This window comes from Pezoporus wallicus, unplaced genomic scaffold (genome assembly GCF_028554395.1).
Source record: "Pezoporus wallicus isolate ANWC-B61680 ecotype Strahan unplaced genomic scaffold, APGP_CSIRO_Pwel_v1 contig_10686, whole genome shotgun sequence".
Taxonomy (NCBI): Eukaryota; Metazoa; Chordata; class Aves; order Psittaciformes; family Psittacidae; genus Pezoporus; species Pezoporus wallicus.
The window spans coordinates 22,260-50,151 of NW_026639648.1; the positions used below are offsets into that span (position 1 = coordinate 22,260).

Sequence of the window (27,892 nt, forward strand, 5' to 3'; positions counted from 1 at the left end):
ATGACGTCACGCCGCAGGCCCCACCCCCAGGTGGCCAAGGGCACTCACGTCCTCATCCCATTGGGCGAGAGCTCGGCCACCGGTTGGACGGCGGAGGAGGAGGAGGGGGAGGAGGAGGAGGGGGCGGAGCCAAGCGGAGGCCACGCCCTCCGCCTCCGCGTCACGGCCCCGCCCCACGCCCCCATTGGCCGCTACCGGCTGAGCGTGCGCACGCGCACCCAGGAGGGCGGGGAGTACGCGGCGCCCTTCGACGAGCGCAATGACGTCATCATCCTCTTCAACCCCTGGTGCCCCGGTGAGAGCCCGCTTCTTGGGGCGAAAAAGGGAGGATTTGGGCAAAAAAGGGCATTTTTGGGTAAAAAAGGGCGTTTTTTGGGGGAAAAGGGCTTTTTGGGTGAAAAAAAGGCATTTTTGGGTAAAAAAGGGAGGATTTGGGAAAAAAAAGTGGCATTTTGGGGGGAAAAAGGGCTTTTTTGGGCAAAAAAGGAAAGGGCTTTTTTTGGCAAAAAAGGGCTTTTTGGGTGAAAAAAAAGGGCATTTTTGGGTAAAAAAGGGCATTTTTGGGCAAAAAAAGGCTTTTTGGGTGAAAAAAGGGCGTTTTTGGGCAAAAAAGGGGCATTTTTGGGGAAAAAAGGTCTTTTTGGGTGAAAAAAGGGCAGATTTGGGAAAAAAAGGGGCATTTTTGGGGGAAAAGGGCTTTTTGGGTGAAAAAAAGGGCGTTTTGGGGGAAAAAAGGGCTTTTTGGGTGAAAAAAGGGCAGATTTGGGAAAAAGGTGTTTTTGGAGGGAAAAAAGGGCATTTTTGGGCAAAAAAGGGCTTTTTGGGGGAAAAAAGGGCAGATTTGGGCAAAAAAAGGGGCATTTTGGGGGGAAAAGGGGTTTTGGGTGAAAAAAGGGCAGATTTGGGAAAAAAAGGGCTTTTTTGGGTAAAAAAGGGCGTTTTTGGGCAAAAAAAGGCTTTTTGGGTGAAAAAAGGGCGTTTTTCGGCAAAAAAGGGGCATTTTTGGGGAAAAAAGGTCTTTTTGGGTGAAAAAAGGGCGGATTTGGGCAAAAAAAGGGGCATTTTAGGGGGAAAAGGGCTTTTTGGGTGAAAAAAAAGGGCGTTTTTGGGAAAAAAAGGGCTTTTTGGGTGAAAAAAGGGAGGATTTGGGAAAAAAAGGGGGCATTTTGGGGGGAAAAAGGGCTTTTTTGGGCAAAAAAGGAGAGGGCTTTTTTGGCAAAAAAGGGCTTTTTGGGTGAAAAAAAGGGCATTTTTTGGGTAAAAAAGGGCATTTTTGGGCAAAAAAAGGCTTTTTGGGTGAAAAAAGGGCGTTTTTGGGCAAAAAAGGGGCATTTTTGGGGAAAAAGGTCTTTTGGGTGAAAAAAGGGCAGATTTGGGCAAAAAAAGGGGCATTTTTGGGGAAAAAGGGCTTTTTGGGTGAAAAAAAGGGCATTTTTGGGGAAAAAAGGGCTTTTTGGGTGAAAAAAAGGGCATTTTTGGGTAAAAAAGGGCATTTTTGGGCAAAAAAAGGCTTTTTGGGTGAAAAAAGGGCGTTTTTGGGCAAAAAAGGGCCATTTTTGGGGCAAAAAAGGTGGTTTTGGGTGAAAAAAGGGCGGATTTGGGCAAAAAAAAGGGGGCATTTTTTGGGGAAAAGGGCTTTTTGGGTGAAAAAAGGGCGGATTTGGGCAAAAAAAGGGGCATTTTGGGGGGAAAAAGGGCTTTTTTGGGAAAAAAAGGAAAGGGCTTTTTTGGTGAAAAAAGGGAATTTTTGGGCAAAAAAGGGCTTTTTGGGGTGAAAAAAGGCAGATTTGGGCAAAAAAAAGCTTTTTGGGTGAAAAAAGGGCAGATTTGGGCAAAAAAGGGGCATTTTTGGGGGAAAAGGGCATTTTTGGGGTGAAAAAGGGCAGTTTGGAGCAAAAAGGAGGCTTTGGGGTCTCTATGACTCTCTATGGGCTTTCTATGGGTCTCTATGAGGTCTCTATAGGTCTCTATGGGTGTCTATGGGTCTCTATGGGGTGTCTATGGGTCTCTATGGGGTGTCTATGGGTCTCTATGGGTCCCTATGGGTCTCTATGGGGTGTCTATGCGTCTCTATGGGTCCCTATAGAGTCTCTATGGGTCCCTATGGGGTCTCTATGGGGGTCTCTATGGGGTCTCTATGGGTCTCTATGGGGTCCCTCTGGGTCCCTATGGGTCTCTATGGGTCCCTGTGGGGTCTCTGTCAGTCAATATAGGTCCCTATGGGTCCCTATGGGATCCCTGTGGGGTTCCTGTAGGTCCCTATGGGTCCTTATGGGTCTCTATGAGGTCCCTATGGGTCTCTATGGGGTCTCTATGGTTCTCTATGGGTCTCTATGGGCTCCCTATGGGTCTCTATGGAGTCTCTATGGTATGTCTATGGGTCCCCATGGGTCTCTATGGGTGTCTATAGAGTCTCTATGGGGTCCCTGTGGGGCTGTATGGGGTCCCTATAGGTCCCTATTGGTCTCTATGGGGTCTCTATGGTTCCCTATGGGTCTCTATGGGTCTCTATGGGTCTCTATGGGTCCCTATGGGTCTCTATGGGTCCCTATGGGGTCTCTGTCTGTTGATATAGGTCCCTATGAGACCCTATGGGGTCTCTATGGGGTCCCTATAGGTCCCTATGGGTCTCTATGGGGTCTCTATGGTTCCCTATGGGTCCCTATGGTTCCCTATGGGTCTCAATGAGCCCCCTATGGGTCCGTCCCCCCCCCCCAGAGGACTCGGTGTTCATGGAGCCCACGTCGGACCTGGCCGAGTACGTCCTCAACGAGAGCGGGCGCATCTTCTACGGCACCGAGGACCAGATCGTCGAGCGCTCCTGGAACTACGGGCAGGTAAAAAAAAAAACCCACAAAAAACACCCAAAAACGCCCTTTTTCCACCCAAAAAACGCCCTCAACGCCGCGGGCGCACCGAGACGAGCCGAACGCACCCAAAAACGTGCCGTTTCCACCCGAAATGGGGGTGGAAATGGGGGTGGGAAGGGGACAACCCCATATTGATGTGGTATGGGGTCTACGAGTGATGGAGATGCTGTAAGTGGTCAAAAGGACCCAAAATCGTTGGGTTTTGACCCAAAATCGAGGTGGAAAACATCATAATGGGGTTGGAGACTCCATAAATGGTCAAAAGGACCCAAAATCGTTGGGTTTTGACCCAAAATCAAGGTGGAAAATGTCATAATAGGGTTGGAGACTCCATAAATGGTCAAAAGGACCCAAAATCGTTGGGTTTTGACCCAAAATTAGGGTTGAAAACGTCATAATGGGGTTGGAGACTCCATAAATGGTCAAAAGGACCCAAAATCGTTGGGTTTTGACCCAAAATCGAGGTGGAAATGGGGGGTGGAAGGGGACACCCCATATTGATGTGGTACGGGGTCTACGAGTGATGGAGATGCTGTAAGTGGTCAAAAGGACCCAAAATCGTTGGGTTTTGACCCAAAATCGAGGTGGAAAATGTCATAATAGGGTTGGAGACTCCATAAATGGTCAAAAGGACCCAAAATCGTTGGGTTTTGACCCAAAATTAGGGTTGAAAACGTCATAATGGGGTTGGAGACTCCATAAATGGTCAAAAGGACCCCAAATCGTTGGGTTTTGACCCAAAATCGAGGTGGAAAATGTCATAATGGGGTTGGGAACCTCAAAAGTGGTCAAAAAGAGCCAAAATCGTTGGGTTTTGACCCAAAATCAAGGTGGAAAATGTCATAATGGGGTTGGAGACTCCATAAATGGTCAAAAGGACCCAAAATCGTTGGGTTTTGACCCAAAATCGAGGTGGAAATGGGGGTTGGAAGGGGACACCCCATATTGATGTGGTACGGGGTCTACGAGTGATGGAGATGCTGTAAGTGGTCAAAAGGACCCAAAATCGTTGGGTTTTGACCCAAAATCGAGGTGGAAAATGTCATAATGGGGTTGGAGACTCCATAAATGGTCAAAAAGAGCCAAAATCGTTGAGTTTTGACCCAAAATCGTTGGGTTTTGACCCAAAATCGAGGTGGAAAACATCATAATGGGGTTGGGGACCTCAAAAGTGGTCAAAAGGAGCCAAAATCGTTGGGTTTTGACCCAAAATCGTTGGGTTTCAACCCAAAAATGGAGGTGGAAAACATCATAATGGGGTTGGGGACCTCAAAAGTGGTCAAAAGGAGCCAAAATCGTTGGGTTTTGACCCAAAATCGTTGGGTTTCAACCCAAAAATGGAGGTGGAAAATGTCATAATGGGGTTGGAAACCTCAAAAGTGGTCAAAAAGAGCCAAAATCGTTGGGTTTTGACCCAAAATCGAGGTGGAAAACATCATAATGGGGTTGGAGACTCCATAAATGGTCAAAAGGACCCAAAATCGTTGGGTTTTGACCCAAAATCGAGGTGGAAATGGGGGTTGGAAGGGGACACCCCATATTGATGTGGTACGGGGTCTACGAGTGATGGAGATGCTGTAAGTGGTCAAAAGGACCCAAAATCGTTGGGTTTTGACCCAAAATCGAGGTGGAAAACATCATAATGGGGTTGGAGACTCCATAAATGGTCAAAAGGACCCAAAATCGTTGGGTTTTGACCCAAAATCGAGGTGGAAATGGGGGTTGGAAGGGGACACCCCATATTGATGTGGTACGGGGTCTACGAGTGATGGAGATGCTGTAAGTGGTCAAAAGGACCCAAAATCGTTGGGTTTTGACCCAAAATTGAGGTGGAAAATGTCATAATGGGGTTGGAGACTCCATAAATGGTCAAAAGGACCCAAAATCGTTGGGTTTTGACCCAAAAATTGAGGTGGCAAACATCATAATGGGGTTGGGGACCTCAAAAGTGGTCAAGAAGACCCAAAATCGTTGGGTTTTGACCCAAAATCGTTGGGTTTCAACCCAAAAATGGAGGTGGAAAATGTCATAATGGGGTTGGAAACCTCAAAAGTGGTCAAAAAGAGCCAAAATCGTTGGGTTTTGACCCAAAATCGAGGTGGAAAATGTCATAATGGGGTTGGAGACTCCATAAATGGTCAAAAGGACCCAAAATCGTTGGGTTTTGACCCAAAATCGAGGTGGAAATGGGGGTTGGAAGGGGACACCCCATATTGATGTGGTACGGGGTCTACGAGTGATGGAGATGCTGTAAGTGGTCAAAAGGACCCAAAATCGTTGGGTTTTGACCCAAAAATGGAGGTGGAAAACGTCATAATGGGGTTGAAAACCTCAAAAGTGGTCAAAAAGAGCCAAAATCGTTGGGTTTTGACCCAAAAATTGAGGTGGCAAACATCATAATGGGGTTGGGGACCTCAAAAGTGGTCAAAAAGAGCCAAAATCGTTGGGTTTTGACCCAAAATCGTTGGGTTTCAACCCAAAAATGGAGGTGGAAAATGTCATAATGGGGTTGGAAACCTCAAAAGTGGTCAAGAGGACCCAAAATCGTTGGGTTTTGACCCAAAATCGAGGTGGAAAATGTCATAATGGGGTTGGAAACCTCAAAAATGGTCAAGAAGACCCAAAATCGTTGGGTTTTGACTCAAATCGTTGGGTTTTGACCCAAAATCGTTGGGTTTTGACCCAAAATCGAGGTGGCAAACGTCATAATGGGGTTGAAGACTCCATAAATGGTCAAAAGGACCCAAAATCGTTGGGTTTTGACCCAAAATCGAGGTGGAAAATGTCATAATAGGGTTGGAGACTCCATAAATGGTCAAAAGGACCCAAAATCGTTGGGTTTTGACCCAAAATCGAGGTGGAAAATGTCATAATGGGGTTGGGAACCTCAAAAGTGGTCAAAAAGAGCCAAAATCGTTGGGTTTTGACCCAAAATCAAGGTGGAAAATGTCATAATGGGGTTGGAGACTCCATAAATGGTCAAAAGGACCCAAAATCGTTGGGTTTTGACCCAAAAAATGAGGTGGAAAATGTCATAATGGGGTTGGAGACTCCATAAATGGTCAAAAGGACCCAAAATCGTTGGGTTTTGACCCAAAATCGAGGTGGAAAATGTCATAATGGGGTTGGAGACTCCATAAATGGTCAAAAGGACCCAAAATCGTTGGGTTTTGACCCAAAATTGGGGTGGGTCTGACCCCATTGATGTGGGTCTGATCCCATTGTTGTGGGTCTGCCCCATTGATGTGGGTCTGATCCCATTGATGTGAGTCTGATCCCATTGATGTGGGTCCGGCCCCATTGATGTGAGTCTGATCCCATTGATGTGGGTCTGCCCCATTGATGTGGGTCTGATCCCATTGATGTGGGTCTGCCCCATTGATGTGGGTCTGATCCCATTGATGTGGGTCTACCCCATTGATGTGGGTCTGATCCCATTGATGTGGGTCTGATCCCATTGATGAGGGTCTGATCCCATTGATTTGGGTCTGGCCCCATTGATGTGGGTCTGATCCCATTGATGTCTATCAGGCCCATTGATGTGGGTCTACCCCATTGATGTGGGTCTGCCCCATTGATGCGGATCTGATCCCATTGATGTGGGTCTGATCCCATTGATGTGGGTCAGCCCCATTGATGTGAGTCTGATCCCATTGATGTGGGTCAGCCCCATTGATGTGAGTCTGATCCCATTGATGTGGGTCTGATCCCATTGATGTGGGTCTGCCCCATTGATTTGGGTCTGGCCCCATTGATGTGAGTCTGATCCCATTGATGTGGGTCCGGCCCCATTGATGTGAGTCTGATCCCATTGATGTGGGTCTGCCCCATTGATGTGGGTCTGATCCCATTGATGTGGGTCTGCCCCATTGATGTGGGTCTGATCCCATTGATGTGGGTCTACCCCATTGATGTGGGTCTGATCCCATTGATGTGGGTCTGATCCCATTGATGTGGGTCTGCCCCATTGATGTGGGTCTGATCCCATTGATGTGGGTCTACCCCATTGATGTGGGTCTGATCCCATTGATGTGGGTCTGATCCCATTGATGTGGGTCTGCCCCATTGTTGTGGGTCTGCCCCATTGATGTGGGTCTGATCCCATTGATGTGGGTCTGATCCCATTGATGTGGGTCTGATCCCCATTGATGTGGGTCTGGCCCCATTGATGTGAGTCTGATCCCATTGATGTGGGTCTGATCCAATTGATGTGGGTCTGGCCCCATTGATGTCTGTCAGCCCCATTGATGTGGGTCTACGCCATTGATGTGGGTCTGCCCCATTGATTTGGGTCTGGCCCCATTGATGTGGGTCTACGCCATTGATGTGGGTCTGACCCCATTGACATGGGTCTGCCCCATTGCTATAGGTCTGACAAATTGCGGTGGGTCTGACCCCAATGATGTGGGTCAGCCCCATTGATGTGGGTCTGACCCCATTGACATGGGTCTGACTGCTTTGCTATGGCGCTGCCCCATTGATGTGGGGCTGCCCCATTGCTGTGGGTCCGACCCCATTACTATGGGGCTGCCCAATTGCTATGGGGCTGCCCCATGGCCATGGGGTTGCCCCTTTGCTGTGTCTCTGCCCCATTGCTGTGGGTCTGCCCCATTGCTGTGGGTCCGCCCCATTGCTATGGGTCTGCCCCATTGCTGTGTCTCTGCCCCATTGCTATGGGTCCGCCCCATTGCCGTGTCTCTGCCCCATTGCTATGGGTCCACCCCATTGCTATGGGTCCGCCCCATTGCCGTGTCTCTGCCCCATTGCTATGGGTCCACCCCATTGCTATGGGTCCGCCCCATTGCCGTGTCTCTGCCCCATTGCTATGGGTCCACCCCATTGCTATGGGTCCACCCCATTGCTGTGGGTCCACCCCATTGCTATGGGTCTGCCCCATTGCCGTGTCTCTGCCCCATTGCTATGGGTCCACCCCATTGCTATGGGTCCGCCCCATTGCCGTGTCTCTGCCCCATTGCTATGGGTCCACCCCATTGCCGTGTCTCTGCCCCATTGCTATGGGTCCGCCCCATTGCTATGGGTCTGCCCCATTGCTGTGTCTCTGCCCCATTGCTATGGGTCCACCCCATTGCTATGGGTCCACCCCATTGCTGTGTCTCTGCCCCATTGCCGTGTCTCTGCCCCATTGCTATGGGTCCGCCCCATTGCTATGGGTCTGCCCCATTGCTGTGTCTCTGCCCCATTGCTATGGGTCCACCCCATTGCTATGGGTCTGCCCCATTGCTGTGTCTCTGCCCCATTGCTATGGGTCCACCCCATTGCTATGGGTCCGCCCCATTGCCGTGTCTCTGCCCCATTGCTATGGGTCCGCCCCATTGCTATGGGTCCGCCCCATTGCCGTGTCTCTGCCCCATTGCTATGGGTCCACCCCATTGCTATGGGTCCGCCCCATTGCTGTGTCTCTGCCCCATTGCTATGGGTCCACCCCATTGCCGTGTCTCTGCCCCATTGCTATGGGTCCGCCCCATTGCTATGGGTCCACCCCATTGCTATGGGTCCACCCCCCATTGCCGTGTCTCTGCCCCATTGCTATGGGTCCACCCCATTGCTGTGTCTCTGCCCCATTGCTATGGGTCCACCCCATTGCCTTGTCTCTGCCCCATTGCTATGGGTCTGCCCCATTGCCGTGTCTCTGCCCCATTGCTATGGGTCCACCCCATTGCTATGGGTCCGCCCCATTGCCGTGTCTCTGCCCCATTGCTATGGGTCCACCCCATTGCTATGGGTCCGCCCCATTGCCGTGTCTCTGCCCCATTGCTATGGGTCCACCCCATTGCTATGGGTCCACCCCATTGCTATGGGTCCGCCCCATTGCCGTGTCTCTGCCCCATTGCTATGGGTCTGCCCCATTGCCGTGTCTCTGCCCCATTGCTATGGGTCCGCCCCATTGCTATGGGTCTGCCCCATTGCCGTGTCTCTGCCCCATTGCTATGGGTCCACCCCATTGCTATGGGTCCGCCCCATTGCCGTGTCTCTGCCCCATTGCTATGGGTCCACCCCATTGCTATGGGTCCGCCCCATTGCTGTGTCTCTGCCCCATTGCTATGGGTCCACCCCATTGCTATGGGTCTGCCCCATTGCCGTGTCTCTGCCCCATTGCTATGGGTCCACCCCATTGCTATGGGTCCGCCCCATTGCTGTGTCTCTGCCCCATTGCTATGGGTCCGCCCCATTGCTATGGGTCTGCCCCATTGCCGTGTCTCTGCCCCATTGCTATGGGTCCGCCCCATTGCTATGGGTCCGCCCCATTGCTATGGGTCCACCCCATTGCTATGGGTCTGCCCCATTGCTATGGGTCCACCCCATTGCTATGGGTCCACCCCATTGCCGTGTCTCTGCCCCATTGCTATGGGTCCACCCCATTGCTATGGGTCCACCCCATTGCTGTGTCTCTGCCCCATTGCTATGGGTCCACCCCATTGCTATGGGTCCACCCCATTGCTATGGGTCCGCCCCATTGCTATGGGTCTGCCCCATTGCTATGGGTCCACCCCATTGCTATGGGTCTGCCCCATTGCCGTGTCTCTGCCCCATTGCTATGGGTCCACCCCATTGCTATGGGTCTGCCCCATTGCCGTGTCTCTGCCCCATTGCTATGGGTCCACCCCATTGCTATGGGTCTGCCCCATTGCCGTGTCTCTGCCCCATTGCTATGGGTCCGCCCCATTGCTGTGTCTCTGCCCCATTGCTATGGGTCCACCCCATTGCCGTGTCTCTGCCCCATTGCTATGGGTCCGCCCCATTGCTATGGGTCCACCCCATTGCTATGGGTCCACCCCATTGCCGTGTCTCTGCCCCATTGCTATGGGTCCACCCCATTGCTGTGTCTCTGCCCCATTGCTATGGGTCCACCCCATTGCCTTGTCTCTGCCCCATTGCTATGGGTCTGCCCCATTGCCGTGTCTCTGCCCCATTGCTATGGGTCCACCCCATTGCTATGGGTCCGCCCCATTGCCGTGTCTCTGCCCCATTGCTATGGGTCCACCCCATTGCTATGGGTCCGCCCCATTGCCGTGTCTCTGCCCCATTGCTATGGGTCCACCCCATTGCTATGGGTCCACCCCATTGCTATGGGTCCGCCCCATTGCCGTGTCTCTGCCCCATTGCTATGGGTCTGCCCCATTGCCGTGTCTCTGCCCCATTGCTATGGGTCCGCCCCATTGCTATGGGTCTGCCCCATTGCCGTGTCTCTGCCCCATTGCTATGGGTCCCCCCCATTGCTATGGGTCCGCCCCATTGCCGTGTCTCTGCCCCATTGCTATGGGTCCGCCCCATTGCTATGGGTCCACCCCATTGCTATGGGTCTGCCCCATTGCCGTGTCTCTGCCCCATTGCTATGGGTCCACCCCATTGCTATGGGTCTGCCCCATTGCCGTGTCTCTGCCCCATTGCTATGGGTCCACCCCATTGCTATGGGTCCACCCCATTGCTGTGTCTCTGCCCCATTGCTATGGGTCCGCCCCATTGCTGTGTCTCTGCCCCATTGCTATGGGTCCACCCCATTGCCGTGTCTCTGCCCCATTGCTATGGGTCCGCCCCATTGCTATGGGTCCACCCCATTGCTATGGGTCCGCCCCATTGCCGTGTCTCTGCCCCAGTTCGATCAGGGGGTGCTCGACGCCTGCCTCTTCATCCTGGACCGCCGAGGGATGCCCCACAGCGCCCGGGGGGACCCAGTGATGGTGGCCAGGGTGGTGTCGGCCATGGTGGGTCCCTATGGGGCGGGGCTATGGGGCGGGGAGGGGTCCTATGGGGCTGGATGGGTCCCTATGGGGCAGGGAGGGCTCCTATGGGGCGGGATGGGTCCCTATGGGGCGGGCCTATGGGGCAGGGTGGGCTCCTATGGGGCTGCATGGGGTCCTATGGGGCGGGATTGGGTCTTAATGATGGGTTCCTATGGGGCGGGATGGGGTCCTATGGGGCAGGATGGGCTCCTATGGGGCTGGATGGGTTCCTATGGGGCAGGGTGGGCTCCTATGGGGCAGGATGGGGTCTTAATGATGGGTTCCTATGGGGCTGGATTGGGTCCTATGGGGCTGGATGGGTTCCTATGGGGCTGGATGGGGTCCTATGGGGCTGGATGGGTTCCTATGGGGCTGGATGGGGTCTTAATGATGGGTTCCTATGGGGCAGGATGGGGTCTTAATAATGGGTTCCTATGGGGCTGCAATGGGTCCTATGGGGCAGGGTGGGCTCCTGTGGGGCTGCATGGGGTCCTATGGGGCAGGATGGGGTCGATGGGCTCCTATGGGGCTGCAATGGGTCCTATGGGGCGGGATGGGGTCTTAATGATGGGATCCTATGGGGCTGGATTGGGTCCTATGGGGCAGGGTGGGCTCCTATGGGGCTGCAGTGGGTCCTATGGGGTGGGATGGGTTCATATGGGGCGGGGTGGGCTCCTATGGGGTGGGATGGGGTCCTATGGGGCAGCGTGGGGTCTTAATGATGGGTTCCTATGGGGCTGGATGGGGTCCTATGGGGCTGGATGGGGTCTTAATGATGGGTTCCTATGGAGCGGGATGGGGTCCTATGGGGCTGGATGGGCTCCTATGGGGCTGCAGTGGGTCCTATGGGGCTGCAGTGGGTCCTATGGGGCGGGATGGGGTCCTATGGGGCAGGATGGGGTCCTATGGGGTGGGATGGGGTCCTATGGGGTGGGATGGGGTCCTATGAAGCAGAATGGGGTCTTAATGATGGGATCCTATGGGGCTGGATGGGATCCTATGGGGCAGGGTGGGCTCCTGTGGGGCTGGATGGGGTCCTATGGGGCAGGACGGGGTCTTAATGATGGGATCCTATGGGGCTGGATTGGGTCCTATGGGGCTGGATGGGCTCCTATGGGGCTGGATGGGCTCCTATGGGGCTGCAGTGGGTCCTATGGGGCTGCAGTGGGTCCTATGGGGCAGGGTGGGCTCCTATGGGGTGGAATGGGTTCCTATGGGGCGGGGTGGGCTCCTATGGGGCAGGGTGGGGTCTTAATGATGGGTTCCTATGGGGCTGGATGGGTTGCTATGGGGCTGGATGGGTTCCTATGGGGCAGGATGGGGTCTTAATGATGGGTTCCTATGGGGCGGGATGGGGTCCTATGGGGCTGCAATGGGTTCCTATGGGGCTGGATGGGTTCCTATGGGGCAGGATGGGGTCTTAATGATGGGATCCTATGGGGCTGGATTGGGTCCTATGGGGCTGCATGGGTTCCTATGGGGCAGGATGGGGTCTTAATGATGGGTTCCTATGGGGCTGGATGGGTCCCTAATGGGCGAGGCTATGGGGCGGGGTGGGCTCCTATGGGGCTGCAGTGGGTCCTATGGGGCAGGGTGGGCTCCTATGGGGTGGAATGGGGTCCTATGGGGTGGGGTGGGCTCCTATGGGGTGGAATGGGTTCCTATGGGGCTGGATGGGCTCCTATGGGGCTGGATGGGTTCCTATGGGGCAGGATGGGGTCTTAATGATGGGATCCTATGGGGCTGAATGGGGTCCTATGGGGCAGGATGGGGTCCTATGGGGTGGGCCTATGGGGCTGGATGGGGTCCTATGGGGCGGGATGGGTTCCTATGGGGCTGGATGGGGTCCTATGGGGCTGGATGGGGTCCTATGGGGCTGGATGGGGTCCTATGGGGCTGCATGGGTTTCTATGGGGCTGCATGGGTTTCTATGGGGCGGGATGGGGTCTCCATGGGGTTGGGCACCCATTGTCCCCCATTATCCCCCATTGGCCCCATTAGCACCCATTGTCACCCATTAGCACCCTATAGCACCCATTGGTCCCCATTGGCCCCATTAGCACCCATTGGCCCCTTTCCCACCCTATAGCACCCATTACCGCCCCACAGCACCCATAGCACCCATAGCAGTCTGTAGCACCCATTCCCACCCCATAGCACCCATTACCACCCTATAGCACCTGTAGCACCTTACAGCACCCATAGCAGTCTATAGCACCCATTGCCACCCCATAGCACCCCATAACACCCTATAGCACCCATAGCGCCCCATAGCACCCTATAGCACCCATTCCCACCCCATAGCACCCTATAGCACCCATAGCACCCATTACCACCCCATAGCACCCTATAGCACCCCTTGCATTCTACAGCACTCATTATCATCCTATAGCATCCATTACTACCCATAGCACTCTATAGCACCCATAGCACCCTATAGCACCCTATAGCACCCTATAGCACCCTATAGCACCCAATAGCACCCATAGCACCCATTCCCACCCCATAGCACCCAATAGCACCCATAGCACCCTATAGCCCTCATTCCCATCCCATAGCATCCATTACTCCCCATAGCATCCGATATCAGCCATAGCACTCTCTAGCAGGCAATAGCACCCTATAGCACCCACTAGCACCCATAGCGGCACCCCTGGCACCCATAGGTGAACTCTCTGGACGACAACGGGGTGCTGGTGGGGAACTGGACGGGGCGCTACGAGCAGGGCACCAACCCGTCGGCATGGGCGGGCTCGGTGCAGATCCTACGGGGTTTCCTCAGCACCGGGGCGCCCGTGCGCTACGGGCAGTGCTGGGTGTTCGCGGGGGTCGTCACCACCGGTACGTACTGGTTTGGACTGGTTTATACTGGTTTATACTGGTTTGGACTGGGTTATACTGGGTTATACTGGTTTATACTGGTTTATACTGGGTTATACTGGGTTATACTGGGTTATACTGGGTTATACTGGGTTATACTGGTTTATACTGGTTTGGACTGGGTTATACTGGTTTATACTGGGTTATACTGGGTTATACTGGTTTGGACTGGTTTGTACTGGTTTATACTGGTTTATACTGGGTTATACTGGGTTATACTGGGTTATACTGGTTTATACTGGTTTATACTGGGTTATACTGGTTTATACTGGGTTATACTGGTTTGGACTGGTTTGTACTGGTTTATACTGGTTTATACTGGGTTATACTGGGTTATACTGGGTTATACTGGGTTATACTGGTTTATACTGGGTTATACTGGGTTATACTGGTTTGTACTGGGTTATACTGGGTTATACTGGTTTATACTGGGTTATACTGGGTTATACTGGTTTATACTGGGTTATACTGGGTTATACTGGTTTATACTGGGTTATACTGGGTTATACTGGGTTATACTGGTTTATACTGGGTTATACTGGTTTATACTGGGTTATACTGGTTTATACTGGGTTATACTGGTTTGTACTGGGTTATACTGGGTTATACTGGGTTATACTGGTTTATACTGGGTTATACTGGTTTATACTGGGTTATACTGGTTTATACTGGGTTATACTGGTTTATACTGGGTTATACTGGGTTATACTGGGTTATACTGGGTTATACTGGGTTATACTGGTTTGGACTGGTTTATACTGGGTTATACTGGGTTATACTGGTTTATACTGGGTTATACTGGTTTGGACTGGTTTATACTGGGTTATACTGGTTTATACTGGGTTATACTGGGTTATACTGGTTTGGACTGGTTTATACTGGGTTATACTGGGTTATACTGGTTTATACTGGGTTATACTGGTTTATACTGGGTTATACTGGTTTATACTGGGTTATACTGGTTTATACTGGTTTATACTGGGTTATACTGGTTTGTACTGGTTTGGACTGGGATGGACTGGTTTGGGTTGGTTTGGACTGGTTTGGGTTGGTTTGGGTTGGTTTCAGGACTGGTTTGGGTTGGTTTGGGGACTGGTTTATACTGGTTTATACTGGTTTGGACTGGTTTGGGTTGGTTTGGGTTGGTTTCGGGACTGGTTTGGGTTGGTTTGGGGACTGGTTTATACTGGTTTATACTGGGATGGACTGGGATGGGTTGGTTTGGACTGGGAGGAACTGGTTTGGGTTGGTTTCGGGACTGGTTTGGGTTGGTTTCAGGACTGGGTTATACTGGTTAATACTGGTTTATACTGGTTTATACTGGTTTGGGTTGGTTTCAGGACTGGTTTGGGTTGGTTTGGGGACTGGTTTGGGTTGGTTTCAGGACTGGGTTATACTGGTTAATACTGGTTTATACTGGTTTATACTGGTTTGGGTTGGTTTCAGGACTGGTTTGGGTTGGTTTGGGGACTGGTTTGGGTTGGTTTCAGGACTGGGTTATACTGGTTAATACTGGTTTATACTGGTTTATACTGGTTTGGGTTGGTTTCAGGACTGGTTTGGGTTGGTTTGGGGACTGGTTTGGACTGGTTTGGACTGGTTTGGACTGGTTTGGACTGGAATGGACTGGTTTGGACTTGTTTGGACTGGAATGGACTGGGATGGACTGGTTTGGACTGGTTTGGACTGGGATGGACTGGGATGGACTGGTTTGGACTGGTTTGGACTGGGATGGACTGGGATGGACTGGAATGGACTGGGATGGACTGGGATGGGTTGGTTTGGGGTCTGGGATGGGCTGTTTTGTACTGGTTTATACTGGTTTATACTGGTTATACTGGTCTATAGGGGCTGTACTGGTAATATTGGGTTGGAATGGCTTATACTGGTTTATACTGGTTTATACTGGCTTATACTGGGTTATACTGGTTTATACTGGGTTATACTGGTTTATACTGGTTTATACTGGTTTATACTGGGTTATACTGGTTTATACTGGTTTATACTGGTTTATACTGGGTTATACTGGTTTATACTGGTTTATACTGGGTTATACTGGTTTATACTGGTCTATGGGCGTGTATTGGCCTATATTGGGTTGGAACGGGTTATACAGGGTTGCAATGCGTTACAATGGGGTTTAATGGAGTTTAATGGGTTATACTGGTTTATACTGGGTTATACTGGGTTATACTGGTTTATACTGGTTTATACTGGTCTATTGGGCTATATTGGGTTGGAATTGGGTTGCGATGCGTTACAATGGGGTTTAATGGGTTTTAATGGATTATACTGGTTTATAATGGGTTATACTGGGTTATACTGGTTTATACTGGGTTATACTGGTTTATACTGGTTTATACTGGTTTATACTGGGTTATACTGGTTTATACTGGTCTATGGGCGTGTATTGGCCTATATTGGGTTGGAACGGGTTATACGGGGTTGCAATGCGTTACAATGGGGTTTAATGGGTTTTAATGGGTTATACTGGTTTATACTGGTTTATACTGGGTTATACTGGTTTATACTGGTTTATACTGGTCTAGTGGGCTATATTGGGTTGGAATTGGGTTGCGATGCGTTACAATGGGGTTTAATGGGTTATAATGGATTATACTGGTTTATAATGGGTTATACTGGGTTATACTGGTTTATACTGGGTTATACTGGTTTATACTGGTTTATACTGGGTTATACTGGTCTATTGGGCTATATTGGGTTGGAATTGGGTTGCGATGCGTTACAATGGGGTTTAATGGGTTTTAATGGGTTATAGTGGTTTATAATGGGTTATACTGGGTTATACTGGTTTATACTGGGTTATACTGGTTTATACTGGTTTATACTGGGTTATACTGGTTTATACTGGGTTATACTGGTCTATGGGCGTGTATTGGCCTATATTGGGTTGGAACGGGTTATACGGGGTTGCAATGCGTTACAATGGGGTTTAATGGGTTTTAATGGGTTATACTGGTTTATACTGGGTTATACTGGTCTATGGGCGTGTATTGGCCTATATTGGGTTGGAACGGGTTATACGGGGTTGCAATGCGTTACAATGGGGTTTAATGGGTTATACTGGTTTATACTGGTTTATACTGGGTTATACTGGTTTATACTGGGTTATACTGGTTTATACTGGTTTATACTGGTCTATTGGGCTATATTGGGTTGGAATTGGGTTGCGATGCGTTACAATGGGGTTTAATGGGTTTTAATGGGTTATACTGGTTTATAATGGGTTATACTGGTTTATACTGGTTTATAATGGGTTATACTGGTTTATACTGGTTTATACTGGTTTATACTGGTCTATTGGGCTATATTGGGTTGGAATTGGGTTGCGATGCGTTACAATGGGGTTTAATGGGTTTTAATGGGTTATACTGGTTTATAATGGGTTATACTGGGTTATACTGGGTTATACTGGTTTATACTGGTTTATACTGGTTTATACTGGTTTATACTGGTCCCGGCAGTGCTGCGGTGCCTGGGGCTGCCCACGCGGACGGTGACCAACTACAACTCGGCGCACGACACCGACGTCTCCCTCACCACCGACATCTACCTGGACGAGAGCATGAAGCCCATGGAGCGCCTCAACACCGACTCCGTTTGGTACTGGTTTATACTGGTTTATACTGGTTTATACTGGTTTATACTGGTTTGGGGGTTTGGGGGGGGTTTGGGGGTGTTTTGGGGGGATTTATGGGGTTTATGGGGGTTAGGAAGGCCATGGAGTGAATGAGAAGTGATTTGGGGTGGTACTGGGTTATACTGGTTTATACTGGTTTATACTGGTTTATACTGGTTTATACTGGTTTGGGGGTTTTGGGGTGTTTTTGGGGGATTTAGGGGGTTTATGGGGGTTAGGAAGGCTATGGAGTGAATGAGAAGTGATTTGGGGTGGTACTGGGTTATACTGGTTTATACTGGTTTATACTGGTTTATACTGGTTTGGGGTTTTTTGGGTGTTTTTGGGGGATTTAGGGGGTTTATGGGGGTTAGGAAGGCCATGGAGTGAATGAGAAGTGATTTGGGGTGGTACTGGGTTATACTGGTGTATACTGGTTTATACTGGTTTATACTGGTTTGGGGGTTTGGGGTGTTTGGGGGGGATTTATGGGGTTTATGGGGGTTAGGAAGGCCATGGAGTGAATGAGAAGTGATTTGGGGTGGTACTGGGTTATACTGGGTTATACTGGTTTATACTGGTTTGGGGTTTTGGGGTGGTTTAGAGTGGTTTAGAGTGCTTTAGCGTGGTTTACGCTGATCATACTGGTCCGTACCGGTTGCTACTGGTCCATACTGGTCCATACTGGTCCATACTGGTCCATACTGGTTTATACTGGTTTATACTGGTTTATACTGGTCCTGCAGGAACTTCCACGTGTGGAACGACTGCTGGATGAAGAGGCCCGACCTCCCCGCGGGCCACGATGGGTGGCAAGTGGTGGATGCCACCCCCCAGGAGACCAGCAGTGGTATATACTGGGTTATACTGGTTTATACTGGTTTATACTGGTTTATACTGGTTATACTGGTTTATACTGGTTATACTGGTTATAATGGGTTATAGGGGGGTATAATGGGGTTTAATGGGGTATAATGGGGTATAATGGGAATATAATGGGGTTTAATGGGTTATACTGGTCCATACTGGTTTATACTGGTCCATACTGGTTTATACTGGTTATACTGGTTATAATGGGTTATAGGGGGTATAATGGGGTTTAATGGGGTATAATGGGGTATAATGGGAGTATAATGGGGTTTAATGGGTTATACTGGTCCATACTGGTTTATACTGGTCCATACTGGTTTATACTGGTTATACTGGTTATAATGGGTTATTGGGGGGTATAATGGGGTTTAATGGGGTATAATGGGAGTATAATGGGGTTTAATGGGTTATACTGGTCCATACTGGTTTATACTGGTTTATTCTGGTTAGAATGGGTTCTAGTGGGGTATATTGGGTTCTACCGGTCCATACTGGTTTATACTGGTCCATACTGGTTTATACTGGTCTATATCTATACTGGTCCCTACTGGTTTATTCTGGTTAGAATGGGTTCTATAGGGGTATATTGGGTTCTACTGGTCCATACTGGTCTATACTGGTCCATACTGGTCCATACTGGTCCATACTGGTTTATACTGGTTTATACCTATACTGGTCCCTACTGGTTTATTCTGGTTAGAATGGGTTCTATAGGGGTATATTGGGTTCTACTGGTCCATACTGGTCCATACTGGTCCATACTGGTTTATACTGGTCTATATCTATACTGGTCCCTACTGGTTTATTCTGGTTAGAATGGGTTCTATAGGGGTATATTGGGTTCTACGGGTCCATACTGGTTTATACTGGTCCATACTGGTCCATACTGGTCCATACTGGTTTATACTGGTTTATACCTATACTGGTCCCTACTGGTTTATTCTGGTTAGAATGGGTTCTATAGGGGTATATTGGGTTCTACTGGTCCATACTAGTCCATACTGGTTTATACTGGTTTATACTGGTCCATACTAATTTATACTGGTCCATACTGGTTTATACTGGTCCATACTGGTTTATACTGGTTTATACTGGTTTATACTGGTCCATACTGGTTTATACTGGTTTATACTGGTTTATACTGGTCCATACTGGTTTATACTGGTTTATACTGGTTTATACTGGTTTATACTGGTCCATACTGGTTTATACTGGTCCATACTGGTCCATACTGGTTTATACTGGTTTATACTGGTTTATACTGGTTTATACTGGTTTATACTGGTTTATACTGGTTTATACTGGGTTATACTGGGTTATACTGGTTTATACTGGTTTATACTGGTTTATACTGGTTTATACTGGTTTATACTGGTTTATACTGGTGCCTTTAGGGCTGTTCTGCTGGCCCTGCTCCGTGGAGGCGGTGAAGAATGGGGAGGTCTTCCTCAAGTACGACACCCCCTTCGTGTTCGCTGAGGTATGGCTAATTTATGCTAATGAGGGGGGTATTAATGCTAATGAGGGGGGAATTCATGCTAATGAGGGGGTAAGATGGTTATAAAGGGGTTATAATGGGTTATAAAGGGGTTATAATGGGGTTATAATGGGTTATAACGGGTAATTAGCGCTAATTAATGCTAATGAGGGGTAATCAATGCTAATGAGGGGGAATTAATGCCAATGAGGGTTATAATGGGTTATTAATTGATGCGAATGAGGAGGTAATTAGCGCTACTTTATGCTAATGAAGAGGTAATTAATGCTAATGAGGGGGAATTAATGCTAATGAGGGGGTATGATAGTTATAATGGGTTATAATAGGCTTGTAATGGGTTATTAATTGATGCTAATGAGGAATAATCAGTGCTAATGAGAGTTAACTGATGCGAATGAGGTAGTAATTAGCGCTAATTAATGCTAATGAGGGTAATCAGTGCTAATGAGGGGGAATTAATGCTATTGAGGGGTATAATGGTTATAATGGGTTATTAATTGATGCTAATGAGGAGGTAATTAGCGCTACTTTATGCTAATGAGGTAATGCTAATGAGGGGAATTAATGCTAATGAGGGGGTATGATGGTTATAATGGGTTATAATGGGTTATTAATTGATGCTAATGAGGAATAGTCAGTGCTAATGAGGGGTAACTGATGCTAATGAGGGGGGAACTAGTGGTAATTAATGCAAATGAAGGGTAATCAATGCTAATGAGGGGGAATTAATGCTAATGAGGGAGTATAATAGTTCTAATGGGTTATAAAGGGGTTATAATGGGTTATTAATGCTAATGAGGGTAATTAATGCTAATGAGGGGGAATTAATGTTAGAGGGGGATCCTATTAACGGTCATTTATTAGCGCCAATTGTCCATAATTAACGGTAATTAACACCAATTAACGCTATTTGGGGTAATTAGCGCCCAATTAATTAAGTCATCGGATGTCATTAACCCTCATTAATTAGAGCTTAATTATGCTAATGGGCGATAATTAACGCTAATTAAGTCTAAATAGCACCTGTTAATTAGGTCAAAAGATTTACTAGCAGCTAATTAACGCCAATTAACGCTAATTATCGCTAACGACCCTACGTTAATAGCAACAACGTCTATGGGGACCCTATTAACTTCCATTTCTTAGCGCTAATGACCCATAATTAACGCTAATGAGAACCAATTAAGAATAATTAGCGCTAATTAAGTCTAAATAGAGCCCATTAAAAAGGTCAAAAGGTTTGCTATCATTAACTAACAGCCAATTAACGCTAATTAACGCCAACTAACCAATGATAAGGTCTATGGGGAACCGCAGTAACGCTCATTCCTTAGCGCTAATTACCCATCGTTAACGAAAACGAGAGCTAATTAACGCTAATTAGCCATAATTAGCGCTAATTAGGGATAATTAGCGTCCACTTAATTAGGTGAGAGCTACTTAACGCTAATTAAGGCTATTGACCGCTCATTAACACCAATTATCTCTATCGATCCTAGGTTGATAGCAACAAGGTCTACGGGGACCCTGTTAACGCTCATTCCTTCACGCTAATTACCCATCGTTAATGCTAATGAGAGCTAATTAACGCTAATTAGCGCTAATTAGCTACCACTTAATTTGATGAGAGCTAATTAACGCTAATTAAGGCTACTGACCCCTCATTAACACCAATTATCTCTATCGACCCTAGGTTGATAGCAACAAGGTCTATGGGGACCATGTTAACGCTCATTCCTTCATGCTAATTACCCATCGTTAATGCTAATGAGAGCTAATTAATGCTAATTAGCCATAATTGATGCTAATTAGCGATCACTTAATTAGGTGAGAGCTAATTAACGCTAATTAAGGCTATTGATTGCTCATTAACACCAATTATCTCTATCGATCCTAGGTTGATAGCAACAAGGTCTATGGGGACCCTGTTAACGCTAATTCCTTCACGCTAATTACCCATCGTTAACGCTAATGAGAGCTAATTTAACGTTAATTAGCCATAATTGATGCTAATTAGCGCCCATTTAATTAGATACGAGCTAATTAACGCTAATTAAGGGTATTGACCCCTCATTAACACCAATTATCTCTATCGACCCTAGGTTGATAGCAACAAGGTCTACGGGGACCCTGTTAACGCTCATTCCTTAGCGCGAATTACCCATCGTTAATGCTAATGAGAGCTAATTAACGCTAATTAGCGCTAATTAGCTCCCACTTAATTTGGTGAGAGCTAATTAACGTTAATTAAGGCTACTGACCCCTCATTAACACTAATTATGTCTATCGACCCTATGTTGATAGCAACAAGGTCTACGGGGACCCTGTTAACGCTCATTCCTTCGCGTGAATTACCCATCGTTAACGCTAATGAGAGCTAATTAACGTTAATTAGCCATAATTGATGCTAATTAGCACCCACTTAATTAGGCGAGAGCTACTTAACGCTAATTAAGGCTACTGACCCCTCATTAACACCAATTATCTCTATCGACCCTAGGTTGATAGCAACAAGGTCTACGGGGACCCTGTTAACGCTCATTCCTTCGCGCAAATTACCCATCGTTAATGCTAATGAGATCCAATTAACGCTAATTAATGCTAATTAGCGCTAATTAGGGCCCACTTAATTAGGTGAACAGCGACAAGGTGTACTGGCAGCGCCAGCCCAACGGCACCTTCACCGTGGTGCACGTGGAGGAAGGCGCCATCGGGCGCCGCATCAGCACCGTGGGGCCGGGCTCGGGGGCGCGCCTCGACATCACCCACCTCTACAAGCACCCCGAGGGTAGCCAATGGGGAGAGGGGGAGAGGGGGCGGCGGCCAATGGGGAGAGGGAGGAGAGGGGAGGGGGGGCGGCGGCCAATGGGGTTGGCTCAAACGGCGTGCGTTGACGCCCATTGGCTCCTGTTGACCCCCATTGACCCACATTGACCCCCATTGACTTCCATTGACCCCAATGACTCCCATTGACCCACATTGACTCCTGTTGACCCCCATTGAGACCCACTGACTGCTATTGACCCCGTTGACTCCCTTTGACCCCAATGACTCCCATTGACCCCCATTGACTGCCTTTGGCCCCTGTTGACCCCCATTGACACCCTTGGCTCCCCATAGGATCCCATGACCCCCATTGAATCCCGTTGACCCCCATTGGCTCCCATTGATCCCCATAGCCGGTATTGACCCCAATGACTCCAATTGCCCCCCATTGATACCGATGATTCCCATTGACCCCCATTGACCCCTTTACTCCCACTGCCTCCCATTGACTCCCATTGACTCCCATTGACCCCCAATGACTCCCATTGACCCCAATGACCCCCATTGACTCCCATTGACCCCAATGAATCTCATTGTCCCCAATGACTCCCATTGCCCCCTGACATCCATTGACCGCAATGACTCCCATTGACTCCCACTGACCCCATTGATCCCATTGACCCCTATTGACTCCCATTGACTCCCATTGACCCCCATTGACCCCAATGACCCCCATTGACCAGAATGACTCCCATTGCCCCATTGACTCCCATTGACCCTCGACATCCATTGATCTCAATGACTCCCATTGACCCCAATAACCCCACTGACTTCCATTGACCCCAATGACTCCCATTGACCCCAATAACCCCATTGACTTCCATTGACCCCAATGACTCCCATTGACCCCAATAACCCCATTGACTTCCATTGACCCCAATGACTCCCATTGACCCCAATAACCCCATTGACTTCCATTGACCCCAATGACTCCCATTGACCCCAATAACCCCATTGACTTCCATTGACCCCAATGACTCCCATTCCCCCCCACTGCCCCCCAACGACCCCCTTTCCCCCCCAGGCTCAGCCGAGGAACGCCGCGCCGTCTCCACCGCCACCGCGCACGGCTCCCGGCCCCACCGCGCCGGCCCCGATGGGGCTGGCAGTGGGGCCGGCAGCGGGGGGGAGGTGTCGCTGTGGGTCACGGCCGAGGAGGCGGTGGCCGGGGCTACGCTGGAGCTGCGGGCGCGGGCCCGCAACGAGGGGGCAGAGCCTCGGACCCTACGGCTCCGCCTGGCGCTCGCCGGCGTCACCTACACCGGCGTGACCGCGGCCGCCTTCCGGAACGAGCAGCACCAGCGCGTCATCCCACCCCAGCAGGGTAAGGGGGGGGGCAATGGGGGGTGATGGGGTCAAGGGGAGTCAATGGGGGTCAATGGGGGTCAATGGGGGTCAATGGGGGTCAATGGGATCAATGGGAGTCAATGGGGGGTCAGTGGGAGTCAATGGGGGTCAATGGGGTTCAATGGGACCAATGGGGGCGATGGGATCAATGGGGGCAATGGGGGGGTGATGGGACGCAATGGGGTCAATGGGAGTCAATGGGGAGCAATGGGAGTCAATGGAGGTCAATGGGAGTCAATGGGGATCAATGGGGGTAATGGGAGTCAATGGGGGTCAATGGGAGTCAATGGGGCTCAATGGGAGTCAATGGGGTCAATGGGAGTCAATGGGAGTCAATGGGGGCAATGGGAGTCAATGGGAGTCAATGGGGGTCAGTGGGGGGTAATGGGAGTCAATGGGGGTCAATGGGAGTCAATGGGGCTCAATGGGAGTCAATGGGGTCAATGGGAGTCAATGGGAGTCAATGGGGGCAATGGGAGTCAATGGGAGTCAGTGGGAGCCAATGGGGGCAATGGGAGGCAATAGAAGTCAATGGGATCAATGGGAGTCAATGGGAGGCAATGGGATCAATAGGGGTCAATGGGAGTCAATGGGGGTCAATGGGAGTCAATGGTTTTCAATGGGTGTCAGTGGGGCTCAATGGAAGTCAATGGGTGTCAATGGGGATCAATGGAAGTCAATGGGTGTCAATGGGGATCAATGGGTGTCAATGGGGCTCAATGGAAGTCAATGGGAGTCAATGGTTTTCAATGGGGCTCAATGGGGTTCAATGGGTGTCAATGGGGCTCAGTGGGTGTCAATGGGAGTCAGTGGGATCAATGGGGTCAATAGGTGTCAATGGGGCTCAATGGAAGTCAATGGGAGTCAATGGTTTTCAATGGGTGTCAGTGGGGCTCAATGGGGGTCAATGGGTTTCAATGGGTGTCAATGGGAGTCAATGGGGGTCAATGGGGATCAATGGGTGTCAATGGGGCTCAATGGAATTCAATGGGTGTCAACGGGGCTCAATGGGGTCAATGGGTGTCAAATCAATGGGTGTCAATGGGGCTCAATGGGGGTCAATGAAGAAGTCAATGGGTGTCAATGGGTGTCAATGGTTTTCAATGGGTGTCAATGGGTGTCAATGGGTGTCAATGGGGCTCAATGGGTTTCAGTGGGGCTCAATGGGTATCAATGGGCTCAATGGGCTCAATGGGGCTCAATGGGAGTCAATGAAGTCAATGGATGTCAATGGGTGTCAATGGGTTTCAATGGGTGTCAATGGGTGTCAGTGGGGCTCAATGGAAGTCAATGGGGATCAATGGGTGTCAATGGGTGTCAATGGGGCTCAATGGGTGTCAATGGGTGTCAATGGGGCTCAATGGGGGTCAATGGGTTTCAATGGGTGTCAATGGGAGTCAATGGGGGTCAATGGGGATCAATGGGTGTCAATGGGGCTCAATGGAATTCAATGGGTGTCAACGGGGCTCAATGGGAGTCAATGGGTGTCAATGGGGCTCAATGGGGCTCAATGGGTGTCAATGGAAGTCAATGGGTGTCAATGGGAGTCAATGGTTTTCAATGGGTGTCAATGGGTTTCGATGGGTGTCAATGGGGCTCAATGGGTTTCAATGGGGCTCAATGGGGCTCAATGGGAGTCAATGGAAGTCAATGGGTGTCAATGGGGCTCAATGGGTGTCAATGGAAGTCAATGGATGTCAATGGGAGTCAATGGGTGTCAATGGGGCTCAATGGGTTTCAATGGGTGTCAATGGGAGTCAATGGGGGTCAATGGGGATCAATGGGTGTCAATGGGGCTCAATGGAATTCAATGGGTGTCAACGGGGCTCAATGGGAGTCAATGGGTGTCAATGGGGCTCAATGGAAGTCAATGGAAGTCAATGGGTGTCAATGGGTGTCAATGGGGCTCAATGGAAGTCAATGGAAGTCAATGGAAGTCAATGGGTGTCAATGGGGCTCAATGGAAGTCAATGGAAGTCAATGGGTGTCAATGGGTCAATGTCAAAGCTCAATGGGGTTCAATGGGTGTCAATGGAAGTCAATGGATGCCAATGGGGATCAATGGGGCTCAATGGAAGTCAATGGGTGTCAATGGGGCTCAATGGAAGTCAATGGGGCTCAATGGAAGTCAATGGGTGTCAATGGGGCTCAATGGAAGTCAATGGATGCCAATGGGGCTGCCCCACTGCCGCCCCCCAGAGGAGCTGATCTCCATGGCCGTGCCCTATGGGGAGTACTCGGGGCACGTGGGGGCGGGGCAGGGGCTGCACCTCACGGCCGCCGGCGCCGTGGACGAGACCGGGCAGGTCCTGGCCAAGGAGCTGAGGGTGCGGCTGCACGTCCCGGAGCTGGGCCTCACGGTACTGACCCATAGAGACCCATAGAGACACATAGGGACCCATAGAGACACATAGAGACACATAGGGACCCATAGGGACCCATAGGGACCCATAGAGACCCATAGAGACACATAGGGACCCATAGGGACCCATAGAGACACATAGGGACCCATAGGGACCCATAGGGACCCATAGAGACCCATAGAGACACATAGGGACACATAGGGACACATAGAGACACATAGAGACCCATAGAGACACATAGGGACCCATAGGGACCCATAGAGACCCATAGAGACCCATAGAGACCCATAGGGACACATAGGGACCCATAGGGACACATAGAGACCCATAGAAACCCATAGAGACCCATAGAGACCCATAGGGACACATAGGGACCCATAGGGACACATAGGGACACATAGAGACACATAGAGACCCATAGGGACACATAGGGACCCATAGGGACCCATAGAGACCCATAGAGACCCATAGAGACACATAGAGACACATAGAGACCCATAGGGACCCATAGGGACCCATAGGGACACATAGAGACACATAGAGACCCATAGGGACACATAGAGACACATAGAGACCCATAGAGACACATAGGGACCCATAGGGACCCATAGGGACACATAGAGACACATAGAGACACATAGAGACCCATAGGGACACATAGAGACACATAGGGACACATAGGGAGCCATAGGGGCCCATAGAGAACCATAAAGAGACCATAGGGACCCATAGCGACCCATACGAACCCATAGAGCCTGCCCCATAGAGAGTGGACCCATTGAGCCTGCCCCATAGAGACCTGCCCCATAGAGCCCAGACCCATAGATTCTGCCCCATAGCACCCGGACCCATAGAGACCACACCCATAGAGCCTGCCCCATAGAGCACTGCCCCATAGATTCTGCCCCATAGCACCTGGACCCATAGAGCCTGCCCCATAGGGACCTGCCCCATAGCACCTGGACCCACAGTGCCTGCCCCATAGAGACCAGACCCATAGAGCCAGCCCCATAGTGCCGGACCCATAGAGACCTGACCCATAGAGCCCCATAGTGCCTGCCCCATAGCGCCTGGCCCATAGAGCCTGCCCCATAGAGCCCAGACCCATAGCGCCAGACCCATAGACAGCTGACCCATAGAGGGTGGACCCATAGAGAGCAGACCCATAGTGCCCAGAACCATAAAAACCGGACCCATAGAGCACTGACCCATAGAACCCTGCCCCATAGATTCTGCCCCATAGCACCTGGACCCATAGATCCTGCCCCAAAGAGACCTGCCCCATAGAGCCCGGACCCATAGAATCCTGCCTCATAGAGCACTGACCCATAGATTCTGCCCCATAGCACCCAGACCCATAGAGCCTGCCCCATAGAGCCCGGACCCATATAGCCCAGACCCATAGAGCCCAGACCCATAGAGCCTGGAACCATAGAGCCCGGACCCATAGAGCCCAGCCCCATAGAGACTGGACCCATAGATACCTGCCCCATAGCACCAGACCCATAGAGCCAGACCCATAGAGCCAGACCCATAGAGGCCGGACCCATAGAGCCCTGCCCCATAGAGCCTGCCCCAGTGACCTGCCCCATAGAGACTGGACCCATACAGCCCTAACCCATAGAGCCCTGCCCCATAGATAGAGCCTGCCCCATAGCGCCCTGCCCCATACAGCCGAGCCCCATCCACCCCATCCCCACAGATCCCATTCCCTATGGGTCCCATTCCCCATCCATCCCCATTCCCTATGGGTCCTAACCCCATGGATCCCAGCCCCACAGCTCCCATTCCCCATCCATCCCCATTCTCTGTGGGTCCCAGCCCCATGGATCCCATCCCCTATGGCTCCCACCCGC

General features: G+C 50.2%; 1 protein-coding gene across 1 annotated transcript; it reads left to right on the plus strand.

Annotated features, from left to right (window-relative positions):
- Nucleotides 1–26,033, plus strand: TGM1 (transglutaminase 1; the record flags this gene model as incomplete). Its single annotated transcript, XM_057415290.1, has 10 exons — nucleotides 1–295; nucleotides 2,719–2,837; nucleotides 10,487–10,594; nucleotides 13,279–13,453; nucleotides 16,978–17,116; nucleotides 17,879–17,992; nucleotides 19,404–19,482; nucleotides 22,135–22,288; nucleotides 23,351–23,650; nucleotides 25,873–26,033. Coding segments are annotated over exons 1-10 (1,644 nt in total), but the record flags the coding sequence as incomplete, so codon positions are not given.
- Nucleotides 26,034–27,892: the final 1,859 nt, after the last annotated feature.